Source organism: Choloepus didactylus, chromosome 24, assembly GCF_015220235.1.
Source record: "Choloepus didactylus isolate mChoDid1 chromosome 24, mChoDid1.pri, whole genome shotgun sequence".
Taxonomy (NCBI): Eukaryota; Metazoa; Chordata; class Mammalia; order Pilosa; family Megalonychidae; genus Choloepus; species Choloepus didactylus.
Genome location: NC_051330.1, coordinates 2749440 through 2770947, shown reverse-complemented (window position 1 = coordinate 2770947; position 21508 = coordinate 2749440). Strand labels below are relative to the sequence as shown.

The following is a 21508-nucleotide window of genomic DNA, read 5'->3' as shown; positions in this document are numbered from 1 at the left end:
CCCCTCCTGCGGCCCCTCCCCCTGCAGCCCCTCCCCTCCTGCAGCCCCTCCCCCTCCTGCAGCCCTTCCCCCTCCTGCAGCCCCTCCTCCTGCAGCCCCTCCTCCTGCAGCCCCGCCCCCTCCTGCAGCCCCTCCCCCTCCTGCAGCCCCTCCCCCTGGTAGGAGAAAGTGAAACCTGCCTGCTGGGGCTGTAGGGGAACTCGCCTGATTTCCAGGAATTGACAAGGAAAACAGCAGTTGAGGCCGTCCCCATAGGGGTGGGGTAGAGAGAAGGATTTAGATCTAAAAACAACAGAGCAGTGAGGAGGTCCAGACTCCAGAAGAAATTCCCAAAGCATCTGAAGGTCCTTTTCCAGCAACTCTTCTCTCCGTCTCTCTCTGTTCTTCCTACTATAACCCTTCCATAACTCCTGTCCATCCTTCCTAGGCAGACAAGCCTGGATTCGGGTTTTGGAACATCCCAGAGGGATCTGCTTCTGCCTGGGAGGACAGAGAACCTTCCCCAGGGAGGGGGTGACGTTCCAGGAGTGCCCCTGACCCCTGCAAGGATCACCCTCTGCTTCCAGGAGCTGGTAAGTGAGATGCTTCTAGGGTGGAAACTTGGCTAATAACTTTGCTAATGAGCCTGGGGGTCTGGGTTATTTAGTTTTGATGATGAATTCAGAGCAGGGCCCCTCTCTGACATTCTTCAGGGAGCCAGGAGAGGACTCGATTACCTTTGCTCTTTCAAACCCACCCTGGATGGGAGTGTGCCCCTCACCTATATAATCCCGGCATTTGGGGTTTCTTCTGGGGCCCTCTGGAGTCGCTCTGATTGAAGCGCTGGGATACTGGAGCACGGCATGCCCTACACAGAGCCCTGCATGGGAATCCACAGTCCACGGCATTCAGCCTGCATGCCTGCCGTAGGGCAAGACGTCTATTTAGTGGGTCTGACCTGCATTTTTTTAAAGTTGGCAGAACAGAATAGGTCAGAATAGACCAGAGCAGAAAGGCTAGGAGATTAGAAGGTACGAAAGTGCAGATTGGAGAGAAAGCAAATTGTTTCCTGATACTTTTGTTGCAGGTGTCTACATGTACTTCTGTGCTTGTGGGAGAGAGTGTGCAGAATGAGCGAGTACATGCCAGTGTGCTAAGGTGTGTAACTTGCATGCGTGTCTGTGACTGCACACTGATGGGGAGTGGGAGTGCTCTGAACCAGTGTGACTATGAGTGTGTGGACATGTGACAGCATCAGTGTGAGAATGTGTGTACTTCAAGCGTGCAGAAGTGTGTGTGCCTGAAGGACTAGATTTCAGTGTGATTAACTGTGTGCACAGTGATACTGTGTGTGTGCGCACAGAGCACGTGTGAGTGTGTAGGTTGTAAACATGCATCAGAATAAGTATGAGAGTGTGTTTGCATACCATGTGTGTGTGAAAGGCCTGCCGGAGCACACTAGAAGCAGAAAATCATCCTTGAATCAATCTTTAACACCTGGTGGCTTGGAGCCTCTGGAGCAACCTGATATTGTTTCCTGATGCTTTTACCTCAGGTGTCTGCATGTACTTCTGTGCTTGTGTGAGGGTGTGTGCAAAATGAGTATATGTGGGTGTGTTAAGGGGTGTAACCTTTATAAATGAGTGTGACTGCAAACTGATGGGGTGTGAGAGTGCTCTGAACATCAAGTGTGAGTGAGTGGACATTTTTCAGCATGAGTGTGAGAATGTGTGTACTTCAAGCATGCAGAAATGTGTGTGCCTGAAGGAATATATTTCAGTGTGATTAGCTGTCTTCACAGTGGTACTAAGTGTGTGCACACAGAGCATGTGTGAGTGTGTGGGTGTGTAAACATGCATCAGAATAAGTGTGAGAGTGTGTAAGCACACTGCATTTGTGAAACTGGCCTGCCAGAACACAGTAGAAGCAGAAAATCATCCTTGATTCAATCTCTAACTCCTGGTGTCTTGAAGCCTCTGGAACAACCTGATTTTGTTGATGAAATAATGATCAGTGGTTAAGCCATAGCCTCGAAGGGTAGCAAATACTTTGAGGAGACATCTTCCCTGCATCCTCAAAATGGGGCCAATTCCATAACCTTAATTTCACAATTTCAAAAGAAAGATACTTACTTTGTATATGACCTTGTGCTCTCTGGCCTGATGAGGTCAGTTAAGTCTCAAACACAGACAGACATCAACAGGGGAAGCTTACTGATACCTGCCTAGTCTCTTCCTGGTCATGAAGAATTTACTGAAAGCCATGAAGGATGAGAATATTATTCCCATTTGTAGAATGGAAGAGGGGGAGGCCTGGTGAGGTCTGTAAGCTGTTCCATAGTGTATCCTTGCTTTTCAAATGCCCTGACAGAGAAAAATTCAAGGTGATACGAGTGCATGTGGTGGGTTGTGGGCAGATGTAGATGATCAGGGAGAATGATCTAGGAGCTGCTGCCCAATTAGTCTCCTTTCTGGCTGACATGGACCCAAGTGAAGCCCTGATTAGAACATTAACATTTTTGTAGATGCAGATAAGGACAATGTTCGATGCAAGCAGAATACATAAGCTATTCCAAATCTAGAAGAACACCATTGGTGAGTGTAAGACAGTGAAGTCAACAGACAGGCAACAAAGCCAAGTGGGCAGGTATCGAAGGAAAGTTTTATTTGAGAGAAACCTGAAGCTGGCCCCTGCTGGCAGAAACGCTGCTCGGAGGGGACAGCGTGCAGTTGGGTGGTGGGATTCTCTTTATTTGGCCTTTCATCTGCTAGGAGGTTACGTGGTGTTTTGTACATATAAGATCTGTGATGTTTGGCCAGTAGGGAATTGTAGTAACTTATCTTGTAACTTTTGGCAATGCCTGGTTTGCAGATTCCAACAGGAGAGGCGAGACAGGGAGGGAGCAACTGGTGTGAAGTGGGGGAGAGAAAGGAAGGGTGATGGACTTCTAATAAAGACAGTAAAGTTGTGGCCCGAAATGGGAAAGGAAGTGGAAGAAGCAGGAATAAGCTCTAGCAAGGACACTAAAGCAGGGAGGGAAGGACGGAGACAAGGAGAGGAGTGGCAGCCACAGATCGTCTGGCTTCACATTAAAAGAAATGCGGGAAGGGCTCAGGACTCAGATCTGACATTCCAGACTCCTTTCATTGTATTTTGCTGGGGGGCTGGGATGGTGATCCTTTTTCCATAACTGCTTCCAGCTGACTGAAGGCGTAGAGATGTCTCTAGCAGTAATTTTGTGGCAGAGTCTGGTAGTGATGAGCTTGCTGCATGAGTAGTGTTGCTGGCAGTTTGCTTGGTTGTTGTCTGGATGGTTCTGCAAATAAAATTTACTAGGAGCCCTGAGGCAAGGCCCCACAAGCAAATAAAAAACAAGATTAGTATTAAGGGGTTGCAAGGGGTATAAGGATAGCGTGGAGCAGCAGAGAGAAGTAAGCAAAGAAACTTTCAAGCTAAGATGGATTATTTGCTGCATTTTTTTTTTTTTTTTTGCTCATTTTATGATGTTTATGTTTTATTTTACAGTTTTTAGACTTTTATGTTCCTGGCCACTTGTATTTATGTAAAAACAGCAAGTTTTATTAAGCATAGCACAGGTTTTCCTGTTTTAGCAGCAAGAATATGTAAGTCTCATTTGTTTTGTAGCACCATGGACTTTTGTTAAGTTTTATGGCTTTTTGTAGCTATACTTAATGCTGCTATAATTTTATTGGGACTTTTATGCTTTAGCTTTGGCAGACAGTTTATTACTTGGATTTGAGCACCTAATGCTTGAGTATGAGATGTTTTATTTACTCCCACTATGGGACAGATTTTAGAGGAGAAAGGGCTGGAGTGAGAGGTTAAGACAGAATAAGTGGCTTCCATATTAATTAAAAAATTAACAGGGCTTGACCATCTTGATGATATTTGGTGAGATCTGTCAGAAATAAAGCGGTACCTGTAAGGGAATAAATGCTCTCTCGGTTCTGGAGGAGAAAAGAATTTATTTACGATCTTGCAAGATGGGACGTCCAGCCAAACACGAGGAAGGCTGGCGCCCCAGAGGAAGAGAATGGCCATCTTTAAATCTCCTACTCCTAATTCGCAAGTCCCTCCCCTGTTTCCCCATTGACTGGGTACTACAGAGGTTACAGCCTATCCGAGAACACTAACTAATTCATCTTTTGAGATTTTAATTTGTACAGCCAATCCCAGAGAGCCAACTAGCTCATTATTGAGATTTTGAACTGATTAGACAAGCCCCCCCCAAATTTTTATTTTATTTTATTTTATGCTGTGAGTTCCCACCTCTGATACTACCTCATGTCTCTTTACATCAGGCAGATTCTCTCTTCTCTTTGTCTGGGGCTTGTTTAAACTGGTTTTGCCTCCATTTCCCTTATTCCATGCTGTCTCTATGTGAAAACGAAACTTATTCCTTTCTTACAGATTCAGGGAGTTATTTGTTCTGGGCCCCGTTAGTCCTGGTTAGGGGCAGCCAACAAGGGCTTCTGGGGAGGCCTCACCCCCCCTTTGGGGCTCAGTGCACTCTCAGGCCCAGGGTTCTGGCTCCTGTCCCGGGACAGGGCCCTGAAGGTTTTAGGTTTTCAGAGTTTTTTTTTTTTTTTATCCTTGGGGACACTTTCATCTTCAGTGCCCTGTTCTTTGTATCCATGATAGGTTCTGCCCCCGAGTGCCCTTGAGGCAGCTGATTATTATTTACAGTTAAACCTATGAGACTTGCCTCATTCTGGTCCCTCTTGCTCTCTTACTTTTTTTTTTTTTTGGTAAAAAAAAATTAATTGATATATGTTATTAAAGCTAAGAGTGCCATTTTGTGGTTATTTTTGTTGTAATTTGTACTGGGGTTAAGCATTGTTATAATAAAGGATGCAGCCCACAGCCTGCTGTGGAAAATTTTATCTTGATGCTTTACCTTTTTTTTTATTAGGGTGTATTAAGGTTTTAAAATTTGTACTAGAGTATGAACAGTTTTTAATAACTTAATAAATTAAGAAAAGCTGATAATTGAGTACTTATATTCTGCTGTGATTATATTTGGTACAATTGCAAATGAAGGAGGAGTTACTATATTAAGTTTGCTATAATTAATAGCTATTTGTTAAGTACCAGTAGGTTTCTTTATTGGCTAGACTGGGCTAATAAATGGTTCCAGCAGCTCATATTGATGAGGCACTTTTTGATTAGGAGGCACCACTACTGCAGCAGCAGCTCTTTTGCCCTCTTTTTTTTTTTTTTTTCTGGAGGATCAGGGTGTTCAAGTTCCTGTTTTAACCCTTTGTTAGACTAGAGGTTGAACATGCTTATTTTTTTCAGTTTTAATTTTCCAGTTAGACAGGGGTTTACATTTTAGGGTTCCAGTTAGGGAAAGTTAGGCATTTAACTCGCTGTTTGGGCAGCTACTGCCCTTTTGTTTTAGTGTATTGGCATGCTAGTATTTGTAAATTTTTATTTACAGTGTTTTTAATTCTGCTTGGGTTAATTGCATATTTTTTTCTTGTTGTTGTCAAGGCTTTTTGTAGCTGAACGCCCAGCTTTTAAGAATAGCCAGGCATTATTAAGCAGTGATATCACTAGTTTTTTTTTTTTTAAACCATTTTTTTAACTTTGTCCACAGAAATAAATTTTCCTTTCTGTCCCTCATTTTTTTTTATTCTGATAAAACCAGTCTTTTTTTTTTGTAAACTTTTTGCAAATGTTTGTATCTATTTAGGTTTTGTTTCTTATTTTTTTTTCTATTCTGAAACTACCAGTTATTTACAACAAAATTACCTTTTTTATTTCTTCTAACAAACATTCTTTATACTTTTTATAGTTAAGTTACTAAAACAATTTTGGAAGCAGTTGTCAAGCAAGCATTTTACAACATACTATTATACATTTTTTTAAACAATCGGTTATTTCAGACAGAACTAGTTTCCTTTTTCCTTCAATAAAAGCATTCCTTATACCTTTTACACTTAAGTTACCAAAAAAATTTGAGAAATTGTTGTTAAGCAGGCACTTTATAGCATACTATTAACATTAAAATTAAACTTGTCAGAATAATGTTAAATTTTTAAAACACTCCCGTTTACACATTATTGAAACAGTAATACACAATCTTAACAAGAATTGACAGCACTTGACAAGAGAGGGAGAGAGAGGGAAAGAAGGGAGATTGGTAAGGTTTGTTGAAGAGGTTGTAATAACTAAAGACAGAAGGAAGATGCTTGATACAGTTTTGGGAGAAGGAATGAGTATTTGGGCTTTTAATTCAGTATGTTTTTTATTTAGGATTGGCTTGGGGCAGCGTGGAAGGATAAGGAATGACTGGGTAAATACGTGGTTGTTAACTGAGCAGGGCAGAAGTGGGAGAGCACAGCAAGCGGTCCTTGTTTGTGTAAGAAATGAAATCGGCTTACCTGCTACCGAGACACTTACCCGCGGTTTCCTGTGTGAGATTGTTGCAGGACTTTTTGCAGTTTTCAGGCACCTTCAGTTTTCTGCTGCTAGTTCCAGAACCTCCAGGAGATTAAAGTTGAGGGTTTGGACATTGAGTAGCTCAGTACTTGGGCCATTTGCATTTAAACAGACTCCCGGGGGTGTTTGTCTTAAGGGCCTTTTTACATTTTAATTGTTAAGAGACCTTAAGCCTAGATCAATTAGCTCTCTGATTAGTGGGGTTTCCTGCTGGGCTGTCTGCATTCTCTCAGGCACTGCAGTGGCTTTCTCTGGCTTATCATTTGTGTCCTGTTTATTTAAGGTGTCTGCATGACTGTGAGTTGCTAGCTATGCTTGATCCTCCTCTTTGGGGGTGAGGCAGGTAGAGAGAATGACATAAAGATTTTGCCCGGTGAGGTTATAGAACACAGTAATGTATTGAAATTCTTTAAGAAATTGGGTAGGGTTAGTAGAGTATGAGCCTAGGTGCTTTTTATTTTGGGAAAGGTCAGAGAGAGAGAAGGGGACATAGATGGGGATGGACCCCTCCTGTCCAGACACTGCTCATGAAGGGAGGATGGGCTGAGGAGTTTTTAAGGAGGCTGGAAACAAGTGAGGGGGATAGAGAAGAGGCTTTTGGGGAAGGGGAGATCAGAGAAGTAGAATTTGGAAGGTGGAGCAAGAAGAGTGGGAGTTGGTCTGAGGCTTTTTTCAAAGAAAACTTGGACATATGCAACTTTACTTTGCCGTTCGTTGACAGAGTCTATCAATGTTAGTGAGAATTTGGGGAGCGAAGGTCCCATTTTCAGGCCACTTAGAGCTATTGTTTAATTTGTGTTGGGGTCAGACAATATTGCACTAATAAATGAGCCATTTGGGCTTAAAGCGTATGCTTAATTGACCCCGTGCTTTCCTAAGGCAACCTTTGGGGTGTCCCGCGGTGGGACAGAGGACATGTTGCCCATAAGGAGACCTGAAGGTCGCCTGAGGGAAATAATGAGCTTTAAAGCCCCGAGGACATGAGGTGAACAACACAGGCATCTCCCCACATGTGTCCCTCTGGAGTCCCGGAGAAGGAAATCAGCCCCGGATGGAACCCAGAGGAGGGACGCCCCCACTGCCTCCTGGTACCCTGGCATTTCTCTACCTAACGTTAGGATTTTCGGTACTGCAGTGGAGGAGAAATTCAGGGCATATGAGGATTACTTACCCCCAGGCTGCATACTTAGCCAATGTTGATGTTTAAATGGCAAAGGAAAGGTGTGTTACTTCATCTTCCCGGGTTTTTGGCACCATATGTAAGGTAGTTTAGTTCAAAAGATGGGCAACAAAGCCAAATGGGAAGATGTCAAAGAAAAGTTTTATTTGAGAGAAGCCTCAGGGGGGCCCCGGCCAGCAGAAAGGCTGCTCAGAGGGGAAAGTGTGCGGTCAGGTGGTGGGATTCTCTTTCTATGGCCTTTCGTCCACTAGAGTTTTATATGGTGTTTTGGACATGTACGATATGTGACTTTTGGCCAATGGGGAATTACAATAACTTGTCTTGTAACTTTTGGCAGTGTCTAGTTTGCAGATTCCAACAGGGGAGGCGAGACGGGAAGGGAGCAACTGTGTGGCCGGAAGTGGGGCAACTGAAGGGGGTGGTAAGAATTTCTAATTTCAGTAAATCAGTGGTGTGAAATGGGAAAGGAAGTGGGGGGAGCAGTGATAAGCTCTAGCAAAGACACCAATGCTGTGAAGGGAAGGGAGGAGACAAGGAGAGGAGAGGTAGCAACAGGTGGTCTAGCTTTACATTAAAAGAAATGCAGGAAGGGCTCAGGACTCAGACCTTCAGTGAGGTCTGGATCTGCCACCCTGGAATTCACACAGCAACTGTCCACCTTGCACAGGGCAGATGTGGACACCTCCCGGGGGATCTCCATGCCCCCTGGGCCACTGTTATCCAGGGAACCTGCTGCTTGTTGTGAATGGTCAAGATAGGACACGAAAAGGCTGGGAGGTACCCAGAAACGGGAGGGTACTCTTCAGAAATTAGAAAACAGTAAACAGATTTCCAACCATCCCCATTTCCTTCTGCCTCCACTGAACACACCTGTGTCTCCCTCCAAGACAAGACTGGTGAACCAAACACACCTACTCACAAGTGCTGCAAACACAGTATGTGAAGCTGACTGATAAGAGGCAGAAACAAAGGTGGGGTTAAGGGCCAGATGGTTACCCTGGCACCACAGAGCTCCCTTCCAGCTGGTCACTGCCCATTCTAGAAAGTTCCCAGCCTGGGCCAAGCCCAGAGCTCATTCTCCTCACCTCCAACCAACATTGCTCCTTCATGCAACCACCCCCCACCCCACCATGCTATCCCCTCACGTAGCTCAGGGCAGTGGGCACTTGCCTTCAGGTGGAGGCACTGTCCTTGCCATCCTGTGGCACCAGCGTCCTTTCACAGGGACCCCAGGTGGAGGAGCTTGACAGGGTACTGTGGGCACAGGCCTCAGGGGCTGACGGTCTCATGCAGACGGGATCATCAGTGATGGTTGCATTTCCATGATCTCTTACTTTGAATTCTTGGCATTTTTATCTGATAATTTATTAGGTATTTCCATCTGTTAATGTGTGCAAAGTGCTTACCAAGGGTTTTGAAAAGTGAAGACGCTTTGTTCTGTTTCCTTTACAATTGCAAATCAGTGTTATTGTTCTTGTTTTTAATGTGGTGTGGATTGGGAGAATGAGAGAAAGAAGGCAGTGGTTTCTATTCTTTCCAAAAATTAAGAGAAGGGACTTTCAGGGAGAAGGTCTTGGCAAATGGTGCCAATAAAAGAACAGAGATGAAACAAAAGGAAACACCTCAGTATCCAGCAAAAACGAGGACACAGAGCATAGTAATCTGTATTAAGCAATCTTGTCTGCCTCTTCCACCAAGTCAGAAATGCGGAACTACTCCATGGGGTTCAAATCGGATCCCTTACTCATTTGTTGTGTAATTTGGGGATAAATTATTACCTGTAAGACTCTTTCTTCATCATTAACCAGTAATAATATTATTACTTACCCATTAGCGTTTAGGGCAGATTAAATGAGATAATGCGTGTTCAGGACACAGCACAGACAGACTCACAGACACAAGACCTTAATATCCCGTGGTAAGAGGTGAGAGGCCAGAGGGAGAAGAAGAGGAAAGCCTCCCTCAGAGGTCCTACTGAGAGATTTCAGCCAGCCCTGCAGAGAGATTTGAATGGACTCTGTGATGTGATAGTAACACTCTCCCCTCTGCAAGGAGCACAAACGGTGTCCTCGGGAGCTTGTCCCTGGTGCACGCGGCCAAGCAGGTCCTCCGATCCTGGGTGTTCTGAGGTCCTTTCCCTCCCAGGAGAAGCAGCATCCTGAGGACTCTGGGAGGTGAAAGGGGGTGTGGGATTTGTCCCAGAGGGGCTGGGGGACAAGGAGGTACTGAATAAGACCTGTGGGTGGCTGTGAAACTTTAACCATGGATGGGACATGGCGTCTTCTGAGGCAGTAACCTGGGCAGTTAGATGTGGGGGTGGTGTCCCCAGAAACTTTATAGGAAGAACCAGGTGGGTCTGGCCGTAGCCCCTCAGAGGACAGAGCGTGCTGTGGAGGAGCCACAAGGCAACTACTACTCAGCCAAGGAAGTGATCCTGAACCTAAAGATTTTAAAAAGTGTTGATCACACAAGAGAAGACAGTAGTAGATTCTTAAGAGAGAATATCAGCAGTCTCTCCCAGCTCGTGTGATTATGAAAGCCCATCAGTCAGGCTGCAACCTGGAGTAGAATCCACCAGGTAACCCAACCACTTCTCTCTTCTAATCCTGCCCACACAGTGCTTCAAATCACATTACAGTGGTTCAGCCAACCAGGAAATGTGACCTTTACAAAGAGCTTTAATACTTACGTAAATAAATAGTAATGTACAAATGTAAGTGCTGACTTAAAAATAAGTAGGAGATTATATGAAAAGCTTGTTAAGCGGAAATAGAAAGCCCTTCACGTGCTGAAGGAGATGAGGGTCAGGCACGTACGAGGTATGGCAAGCACTGGTGAAAGTTATCTAAAATTTTCATGGAAATATATTGAGAAATGAGAGAAAACACTTTAGAGTGATAATAAAAAAAAAGTAAATAATTCATGACTGAGAAAGTAAAATGCAGTGAGAAATTTTAGTGCTTAGAGATGAATCATTCCATATGAAAAGCCCCCGTACACACCTGCTCCCTCTGCCCTTTGGGGCGTTTCAGATGGGCATCCCCTCACCCAGTGAGGTTAGACGGGGGACGGGTGCTCACCCACCGTGGATGAGTGACAGACCCGAACTACTGCTCCAGTCCACTTGCACCCACTGTCCCACCTTGGGGCTGACTCTTGGCCCAGCAGCTGCAGAATATTCCTCATGGGTCCTCCCCACAAGCCAGAGGGCTGTGCACATCACCAAATAGCACGTTTGCTTGCTTTGTTTGTAATCTTTTCTGCCAGCTTGGTTATGGATCTAAAACCCTGGGCTTAAGCTGTCAGATTTCCTTGCTTTCCTGTGTGCTTGGCCATCTTTACCCTGCACTTCCTACTTCTGCAGAACACTCCACTGCTCACAGACATGGAAGAGTCCCCAGTGCCCCCTCACACTCCGTTATCTGCATCCTTCCCCTCTGTTGTGAAACACCATTTGGGCAGCTGCATTCCAGCTGAGGCAGAGGCCTGGAGAATTGAGAAAACCTGGACAGATGGGAGTTGCCAGAGATGGTTTCTCTGGTCAGAGAGACTGTGAGGACAGCATCCTGCACACCTGTGGACATCGCAGTGACGGGGGACTCTGGCAATGGCATGTCCTCCTTCATCAACACACTGCGGGGCATCGGGCACGAGGAGGAGGCCGCGGCTCCCACTGGGGTGGTGAGAACCACCCTCACTCGTGCCTCCTACTCATCCTCCCATTTCCCAAATGTGCTGCTGTGGGACCTGCCCGGCACAGGGGCTACGACCCAAAGCTTGGAGAATTATCAGCAGGAAATGCAGTTCAGCCTGTGTGATCTCTTCATCATTATCACATCTGAAGAGTTCAGCATGAATCACGTGAGGCTTGCCAAGGCCGTCGAGCACATGGGAAAGAAGTTCTATGTGGTGTGGACCAAGCTGGACAGGGACCTCCACACGAGTGCCCTCAGGGAGGGAGAGCTCCAGCAGAATATACAAGGAAATATCCTGGAAAATCTTCAGAAGGAGCGGGTGTGTGAACCCCGCATATTCCTGGTCTCCAGTCTTGACCCTTCTTTGTACGACTTCCCAAAGCTTCAGAACACATTGCAAAAGGATTTCACCAACCTCAGGTGCCATGGTCCCTTACAGAACCTGTTCCACACCTGAGAGAAGATCATTAATGACACCTGAGACTTAGAGCCAGCATTTAGCAGCTATAAATGTCAGCATTACCCCATACAGCAATTGTTAAAGAAGCTGTAAAAGACATCAGACTTCAGTTAGTGACATGAATGAAATGTAGTTGGTTAGGACTAAGGTAAATCAGACTAATGGGTAAAGGATGATGTTGATTTTGTTTTAAAACTTCAGTTTCTGTGTGAGAGCAAAGGAAGAGATGTTTCCTTGGTGTAGAATCTCTATTTTCTATAGCATACTAGACAATTTAGCCTGTATGGTCAGTTTAACCAACACCATAATTGCATGGAATCTTGAATAGGGAATGAGAACTGTTTGGTTTCCACAGCATAGTGTGAAGTCCTGATACAACCCAGAGTAATCTGTCCAGAGAATAAAAAAGTATCTGCAAAGACTGCTTGAGGGACTGGGGGAAATGTGGACGTATTAAACTTACCCACCTGGGGAATTCCTGATATTCTCACAAGCATTGGGGACTACCAACTTAGAGGGAGGAATGCTTGATCTCGGGGCTGCCCTTATGAACCGTGTTTCTGCAAAGGAGAGGGTTAGTCAACTTATAATTGTCCCTAAGTGTCTACCCCATGCGAACCCCTTTCTGTTGCTCATATGTAGCCTCTCTCTCTAAGCCAACTCTGCAGGGGGACTTGCTGCCCTCCCGCTTATGTGGGGCATCACTCCCAGTCATGTAAATCTCCCTGGCATTGTGGGACATGACTCCCAGGGATGAGCCTGGACAGAAGATCATGGAATTGAGAAAGTCTTCTTGGACCAAAAGGGGTAAGCGAAATGAAACAATATAAAATTCCAGTCACTGAGAGATGTCAAATGGAATTGAAAGGTCATATTGGAAGTTATTCTTATGCATTACATAGATGTCCCTTTTTAGTATTTACTGTATTAGAATAGCTAGAAGGAAATACCTGAAACTGTTGAACTGCAACCCAGTAGCTTTGATTCTTGAAGAGGATTGTATAATTATATAGATTATATGTTGTGACCATATGATTGTGAAAACTTTGTGGCTCACAGTCCCTTTATCCAGTGTATAGACAGATGAGTAGAAAAATGGGGGCAAAATGTACATTAATAATAGGGGGGTGGCAGGTATGGGATATTTTGGGTGTGCTTTATTACCTTTTTATTTTTATTCTTATTTTTTTGTGTAATGGAAATATTCAAAAATTAATTGTGGTGATGAATGCACAACTATATTTATGATATTGTGAACAATTGATTGCACACTTCAGATGATTGTGTGGTATGTAAATATAGCTCAGTAAAAATGCATTAAAAATAAAAGCAAAGCAAGAACCTCCCTGCCTGTCTCTCCCCTCATTTCCCACCACTTTTCAGCTTGTACTCTTTGTTCCAACAGCAGCAGTCTACCTGTGGCTCCCCAGAGGTACCAAGCATTTTGTCACTCTGTGTCTTTTTCTTCTTCTTACGTGTAAGTCTCTTCCCTCTGCCATTTGCCCAGCTCACACTAACCCATCCTTCAAAATGTAGGTTAGATATCATTTTGTCCATGGAAGCCTCCTCTAATAACTCAGAGTGTCAAATCTTTTGACTATTTCCTCAGCTCTCAGTGTAACAATCTGTATAACATGATAGCAACTAGTGGGAAATCTGAGCCTTTGAGCATTTGAAGCATCTCTGAGACCATGAACACTGGTGTACCTGATCAAAGTTTGGGAATTGGGAAGTATGCCATTACACGCCATTACATGAAAATAAGGTGCCAACCCATGAGGCTGAACATTTAAGGTGGTCCCAATTTCCAAGTTCCTTGAGTGTCCTGGGATATTAGACCAATTGCCCATTTGCCTTCCATGGGACTGTAGAAGTAGCTGAGGTAGGGGCTTTGGTTCCAGGGTGAGGAATGAGGGGCTGTAACCGATATGGTCCAAGCCTGAGGATCTGACACAACCATGCACTTGCCAGCAGATACAGGCATTGTTAGAAAACCACACCTGTGGGTCAGACATGCCGGCATCATGGCACCACACAATCACTCAACTTAGGTACAGCCCAGGGGAAAGGGAAATGGGAAACCCTGAGTGTGGTAAATTTTCCCAGAATTCCTTCATGGGATGTGGATTCAAAATAGAAATTAAATTCCATAATAGGAAGAAAATAAGCCTACCTGCTTCTGTGAGCCTGCTTCACTTGAGAAGCAGGCTCAGATTTCTTACTTCTGTTATTCATATCTACATCCCCATCACCCAATCACCATGTGTAAGCACATGTTTCTTGAACTGCACTCCTCATATTCTACAAAAGGACACCTCCACCCTGAAAGCAAGTGTGGTTCAGGGGGAGAAAAGGAGGGTGAGAAAACATTCTACTACCATCCTCTAGAATGAAGGAAGGAGATGGAATTTCAAGTGGAGGAGGCAAGGAGAACTGCACGTGTGTTGTCTGGGGATGTGTAGGACACGGAGCAGATGGACTTCTGGAGTCATGTCGGAAAGACGATGTAAGTCTTATGTGATATTAGGTGGGAAAAAATGTTTAAACACAGACAGGGTTTCTGTAATCAGAAGAAATCAGTGTTAACATTTAATGGAATTAACAATTCAGAACCTTAGAAACACTTTAGTCCAATCATAGATTTTTGGTTTGCTCAAACTTCCAGAATGCAATATAGCAGAAATGAGTTGACTTTTCAATGAGGATTTATTAGTTAACAAATTTAAAGTTACAAGGCTGTGTAAATGCCCAAATTGAGGCATAAACAGGAAGATGTCTTCTCTGAAGAAATGCTGCTGGCATTCAGGACACCTCTGCCACGTGAGAGCACGTGTGGCCGACATCTGCTGCTCCTTCTCTCCAGGTTTCATGGTTTCCAGCTTCTGGACTCAGTTGTTTCCTCTCTCGGCTTCTATGCCTGTGTTCTTCTCTTTCTGCTTCTCCAGGGCTTTTCTCTATGCTCCATGTGTTTCATCTCTCTACATCGTTGTGTGTTTTATCCTCTCATAAAGGACTCCAGTAACAGGGTGAAGACCCACCTTGACTGGGCTGGGTCACATCTCAATTGAAATAACCTAACATAAAATCCCACCTCCAATAGGCCTGGACCCACGGTAATGGATTAAAAGAACCTGGCCTTCTCTGGGGTGCATAACAGCTCCAAACAACCATGCATAGCTGAACAAAGAATGAAAACACAGAGCTGAACTATACAGACACAAGGTCTTTGATTATTCAAGAGCAGTCCTAAATTATCACTTCATGATGTAAGATAAATTGAGTTGAAGAGTGCTTACATTCATTTGTCCTATGGGCACTATGACAAAGGTCATTTATCCAAATGGGACCAAGTTCCTAACTGAATAGTTTGCATCCTCCAGTTTTTCAGAAAAGTAAATGGAATTTCACTATTTTTTATGGGTATGCATCACTTACATTATGAAGACCCTAATGTCAAAAGTTTTCACAATATACTGATGATTTTAATTCACTCCAAAAGTTGAAGCTGGGTTAATATTAAAGATTTGATATGAAAAGAAAGTATTTTTGGTTTCTTCTGTCAAATAATGCTCAAATCAAAAAAGAAGTCTCATATGTCAAAAAATTCTAAAATCCTTCCTTGAAATAGTAGAATAACATTTTAACCTAATACTTTATTAAAGAAGTTGTAGGTTTACAGAAACATACAGAAAATAATGAGTTTCCATATACCCCACTTATACACCCAGTTTTCTTTATCATCAACCCTTTGGATTAGTGAGGACTTCACTACAATTAGTTAAAGGATATTATAATTGTATTAAAAACTTTAGTGAATATTATGCATTATGGTACACTTTTTGCAGAGTCATATGGATTTTTTTTTAAATTTTTATTCTAATAACGTATATACACCTAAACATTCCACTTTTAACCACATTCAAATATATACTTCAGTGGCATTTATTATTCAAAATGTTGTACTGTCTTAGCACAATTCATTCACCCACAAAAGAAACCCTGTATCAATTATGCGTTATTTCCCCATTCGCAACCCCACTCTACACCTGCTAACCTATATTCCAGTTTTTGATTCTATGAACTAGCCTATCCTCAACTTTTCATATCACTGAGATGATAAAACATGTATGCTTTTGTCCCTGGTTTACTTCATCCAGCATAATGGCTTCAGGGTTCCTCCATGTTGCATGACTCAGAACTTTATTCTTTCTACGGCTGATTAATATTCCTTTGTGTTTATATACCACTAATTGTTTAGTCATTCATCTCTTGATGGACACGTGGGTTGCTCCCATCTTTTGGTAATTGTGAAATACTGCTGCTAAGAACATCAGTTTACATATGTCTGTTTGAACCGCAGCTTTCAATTATTTAGGACATGTACCTAAAAGTGGGATTGTTGGGTTATGTGACTATTCTATACTTAACCTACTGAGGAATCACCACACTGTTTCCACAGCAGCTATAGCATTTATATTCTCACCATCAATGAATGGTTATTCTTAATTCTCCACATACTCTGCAACACTTATTTTCTATTTTCTTAAAGTAGCCATTCCAAAGGGTAAGAAATGGTATCTCATTGAGGTCTTGACTTGCAGTTCCCTAATAGCTAATTATTTTGAATATCTTCTGTTGTTCTTTTAAAGGAAATTATGGGATTGCAGAACAATCATGCATAAAATAAAGAGTTCCCATTACCACCCCAAAATCAACACCTTGTATTGGTGTGGATCATTTGTTACAATTGACAATAGCACATTTTTATAATTATATTATTAATTAAAGTCCACAGTTTAAATTTGGGTTCACGGCGTAGTGTATTTTCATGGATATTTTTCAAAATTTTTATTCTGTTACAATCATACAAACTAACATTTCCCTGTTTTAATCATATTTAGATATATATATTTCAGTGTTTTCATTGTATTCAAAATGCTGTGCTCCTACAGAGTAATATGTCTTCTGTATATAGATGCAAAAATCTTCAAAAAATACAAGCAAACTGAATCCAACAGCATTTTAAAAGAATAATACACCATGATCAAGTGGTATTTATTCCTGCTGTCCAAGGGTGGTTCAACATAAGAAAATCAATTAATGTCATTAACACATTGACAGAATGAAGGAAAAAATACCTGTGATCTTCTCAATTGATGGTAAAAAGGCATTTGTCAGAATACAGTGCTGTTTCTTGATTAAACTATGTAGAACACTACAAATAGAAGGAAACTTGCCTAACATGGTAAAGGGAATGTATCAAAAGCCCATATCTAATATCCTACTTAATGGAGAAGACTGAAAGTTTCCCCACTAAGATCAGGAACAAGACACGGATGCCCACTCTCACCACTGCTAGTCAACATTGTACTGGAAGTTCCTACCCAGGGAATGAGGCAAGAAAAAGAAATAAAAAATCATCCAAAAAGGAAAGGAAGAAGTATTACTTTTCCTATTTGCAGATGATATGATCCTGTATAAAGAAAATCCTGAAAAATTCACAACAAATCTCACAGAGCTAAAACATAAATCAGAACATTTGAGAAACTTTTTATGTAATTTTTAGCCATTTGTATATGTTCTTTGTAGAAATGTCTATCCATGTCTTTTGTCCATTTGTTCTTGGACTGTTTGTCTTTTTGTTGTTGAGTTGTAGGAATCATTATATTTTCTAGATATTAAACTCTTATTGGATATGTGGTTTCAAATATGTTCTCCAATTATATAGGCTCATATTTTACTTTCATGATGAATTTCTCTGGTACACGAGGTTTTAAAAATCAATTTATCAATTTTCCCTTTTGTTTTCATTCTTTTCATGTAAATTCTATGAAACCATTGCCTGTCACAAAGTCCTGAATATACATCCCTATGATTTCTCTGAGAAGTTCATAGTTTTGGTTCTTTACTTTGGTTCTTGAACCATTTTGATTTTTTTTTTAATATGGTGAGAGGTAGCATTCCACTTTCTTTCCTTTGCATGTGGAGATCCAGTTTTCCCAGCACCATTAGTTGAAGAGCTTATTTTTTCATAATTGAATGCACTTGGCATCCTAGTTAAAATCAGTTTGCCAGAAGTTCATAATGAAGTTTCTTCTATTGATTCTTGTCCTGCAAGTTACTCCTCCTGGATGTCTTCCACTGATCAGAGATAGCAATTCAGAAGAAAATGATGTGCTCACCAAAGGTATTTGGGAGCCTTTTATGAATTCCACATGGAAAGACTTCCAATGACAATAAAAGTCAATGGAACCTCATGGAGATTAAAATCCAGAAAATGCAGCAGTTCTTGAGGTTAAATTGACTGGGCAGCTGGACACATCTACTCTGGCAATGATGTGTGAACCATGATATGGGGTGCCAGATGTTCATCAGTTCAAGACAATGTAAGAGGAGCCAGTAAGGGATAAACGTTATATCACCTGAAGAATCAACAATTACACTCCTGAACTGGTGCATGTGGATGTCGACTATGATATCTAGAAGGCTTTTCAAATATGGAGTGATATGAAACTCTGAAATTCAGAAAGATTAATGCAGCTGATGCTGACATTATATCTTTTTCATCTGGATCTCATGGAGACTTCAACTGTTTTGACAGAAAAAAAATGGAGTTTTAGCACGTGCTGTTGAATGAGGAGCTGGTATTGGAGGGGATGCATATTTTGATGGGGATGAAATCAGGACTAAAACCTCCAGAGGCATAAACTTGTCTCTTGTTGCAGTTTATGAGAATAGCCTTTCCTTGGGTCTTGATCATTCCAATGACCAAGAGCCATAAAGTTTCCTACCTACAATCATGTTGACTGTAACACATTTATCCTCTCTACTGATGATACATATGGTATTCATTTCCTCTGTGGAGCCCCAGAACTGCACTAACCCTTGCTGGATCCTGATGGTAGAGAATTGTCTATCTGTGACCCCAACTTGAGGTTCAATGCTGTCACTACAATTGGAAATAAAATATTTTCCTTTAAAGGCAGATTCTTCTGGTGGAAGCATGCTGAGACACCTAAGATCAGTGTTAGTTTAATTTCTATCTTATGACCAATGTTGCCATCTGGTATTCAAGCTGCTTATGAAATTGCAGAGAGAAATGAAGTTTTTCTTTTCAAAAGCAAGATGGACTGGTTGATCAGCAATTTAAGAACACATCCAAACTGTTCCAATAGCATACATTCTTTCTGTTTCCATGACTCTGTGAAACAAATTGATGCAGCCATTTATTCCTATGCATTTTGTTGAGGTACATTCACATACCATACAGTTGTCCAAAGTTTGCAGTTGTTCACAGTATAATCATACAGTTGTGCGTTTGTCACCCCAACCAGCCCTTGAACACATTAATTACTCAAAAAAATAAAAATAATAAAAATAAGAGTAAAAAAGAATGCACAAAACATCCCATACCCCCATCCTCTCCTATTGTTAATTTATATTGTCCCCATTTTTCCAGTCATCTGTCCATAAGTTGGATAAAGGGAGTGTAAGCCACAAGGTTTTCACAATCACATGGTCACACAGCATAAGCTATAGAGTTATACACTCATCTTCAAGAATCAAAGCAACTGTATTGGAGTTCAACAGTTTCAGGTATTTCCTTCTAGCTATTCTAATACACTAAAGAGTAAAAAGGGATATCTATGTAATGCATAAAAATAGCCTCCAGAATGACTGTTCAACTCCACTGGTAATCTACCAGTCACTGAAACAAGAATCTGACAGCAACAAAATCTGTAAGATAAGCAAAAGACCAGAAGATGCTGTCATGTGCCTTGCCATGTGACAGAAGAATTGAGAATGACCTTCAGCTGTATTCTAGGAGAAACAATCACCAGATAATGCCTTGAGCTGGATATTTTTCTTAGCTTCGAAACTATATGCTTGTAGGCTAATGAATTCCCATTATTAAAAGCCAATCAATTTAACAGTATCTGCATTTCAGCAGTCTAGCAAGCTAGAACACTAAATCAGTCTTGTCATTTTTTATTGGTAAAGTAGATATTACATTTCCTCTGGAAACCATTTAGGAAATTTGTGTTGCTAGGAAATTGTCATTTTAAATAGGTTATCTAATTTGTTTTCATACATTTATTCATAGTATTTGTGCCAGATTGGATGTATTATGTCCCCCACAAAAGCCATGATCTTTTAACCCAATCTTGTTGGATGGAACAATTTGATTGAGTGTTTCCATGCAGATGTGACTCCCCCAACTGTGGGTGATAACTCTGAATTATTTCATGGAGGTTTGGACACTGCCCATTCAGGGTGCATCTTGATTAGTTCCCTGGACTACTTATGATGGGTCAAGAGCAGATAGAGACAGAAGGACATTTGGAGATGCTAAGCTAAGAGATGAAGCCCAAAGTTTGCCCCTGAGAAACAAAGAGAGGACCCCCAGATGCTTAGACAGAAAAGCCCTGGGAGAACAAGTAAGGATGCACAGGAGCTGAGAGGAGCAACGACAGAAGCCCAGAGACATTTTGTAGAAAGCCAGTTTGAAACAACCCAGGAGCAAAGGACCAGCAGACACCAGCCACGTGCTTCCTCAGCTGACAGAGTGTGCCGGACATCATCGGCCTTTCTTCTTGTTGATGCCTTAGTTTGGACATTTTTATGGCCTTAGGACTGTAAATATGTAACCAAATAAACTGCCTTTATAAAAGCCAGTCCCTTTTTGGTATTATGCATAAAGGCAGCGTTAGCAAACCAGAACAGTATCCTCCTGTAATCCTTTGTGTTCTCTTCTATCATTCCCCCTTTCATTTCAGATTTTAGTCCTCTATTTTTCTTTCAAGGTCTACTGTTTGACTTTTTTACTGATCTTTTCAAGGAACCAAATTTTGGTTTCAATGATTACTTCTATTTTTTTTTTATTCTGTATTCCATATATCTCATTCTTTGTTATTTCCTTTCTTCCACTCACTTGGGGTATAGTTTGCTCTTCTTTTTCTACATTGCCCAGCTGTGGGGTAAGGTCCCTGTGTTAAGATCTCTCTTACTTTTTAATGTAAGCATATAGAGTTATACTTTTCCCTTTCAGAATAGCCTTTGCTGCATCCCATGAGTATTGATATATTATATTTCTTATTTTCATTTGCCTTAAGATATTTTGTAATTTCTTGTTTGATTTTTCTTTGAACAACAAATTGTTCAAAGGGGCATTGCATATTACCACATAATTATGAATTTTACAGTTCTTCCTCCATCATTGATTTCTAGCTTGATTCCAGGGTAGATACATTGTATTATTTCATAATTTTTGAATTTCTTGAGGCTTGTTTTGTGACCTAACATATCATTTCTCCAGAAACACGATACATGTGCACTAGCGAGGAAAGTGTATTCTGCTGCTCTTACTATAGGTCTGTTTGGTCCAGTTGGTTTAAAGATTCATTTGACCTTTCATTTCCTTAGTGGTCTATCGAAATGTTCTACTGCTTGTTAGCAGTGCTGTATTGAAGTCTTCTAATATTAATGTAGATTGTCTATTTCTCATTTAAATTTGTCAGTATTTTTTGATGTGTATTTTGACAGGCTTCTTGGACTCTTATAAATATATTTTAATTGTTAAATCTTCTTTTTGAATTGACACTTTTATCAGTATACAGTGACCTTTGTCTCTCAAAATATATTTGATATGAAGTCTACTTTATCTATATGTAGCGTAGCTACCCGAGGTCTCGTCTGGATAATATCGCGTGGTATGGTTTTTTCAATCTT

The 21508-nt window shown here is 41.7% G+C and overlaps 1 protein-coding gene and 1 pseudogene across 2 annotated transcripts; both read left to right on the top strand.

Annotated features, from left to right (window-relative positions):
• The first annotated feature begins 7132 nt into the window (after window positions 1-7132).
• On the top strand, window positions 7133-20660 carry LOC119520012 (immunity-related GTPase family M protein 1-like). Of its 2 annotated transcripts, none has more exons than XM_037817755.1 (2): window positions 7133-12586; window positions 19984-20660. In XM_037817755.1, the coding sequence occupies exon 1, from the start codon at window positions 11153-11155 to the stop codon at window positions 11774-11776; it is 624 nt and encodes a 207-aa protein (XP_037673683.1). In that variant the 5' UTR covers window positions 7133-11152; the 3' UTR covers window positions 11777-12586; window positions 19984-20660. The 2 variants fall into 2 exon arrangements, with proteins under 2 accessions (XP_037673683.1, XP_037673684.1); XM_037817756.1 differs by lacking the exon at window positions 19984-20660 and adding an exon at window positions 19884-19900.
• Window positions 17854-19129, top strand: LOC119520011 (annotated as a pseudogene).
• Window positions 20661-21508: the final 848 nt, after the last annotated feature.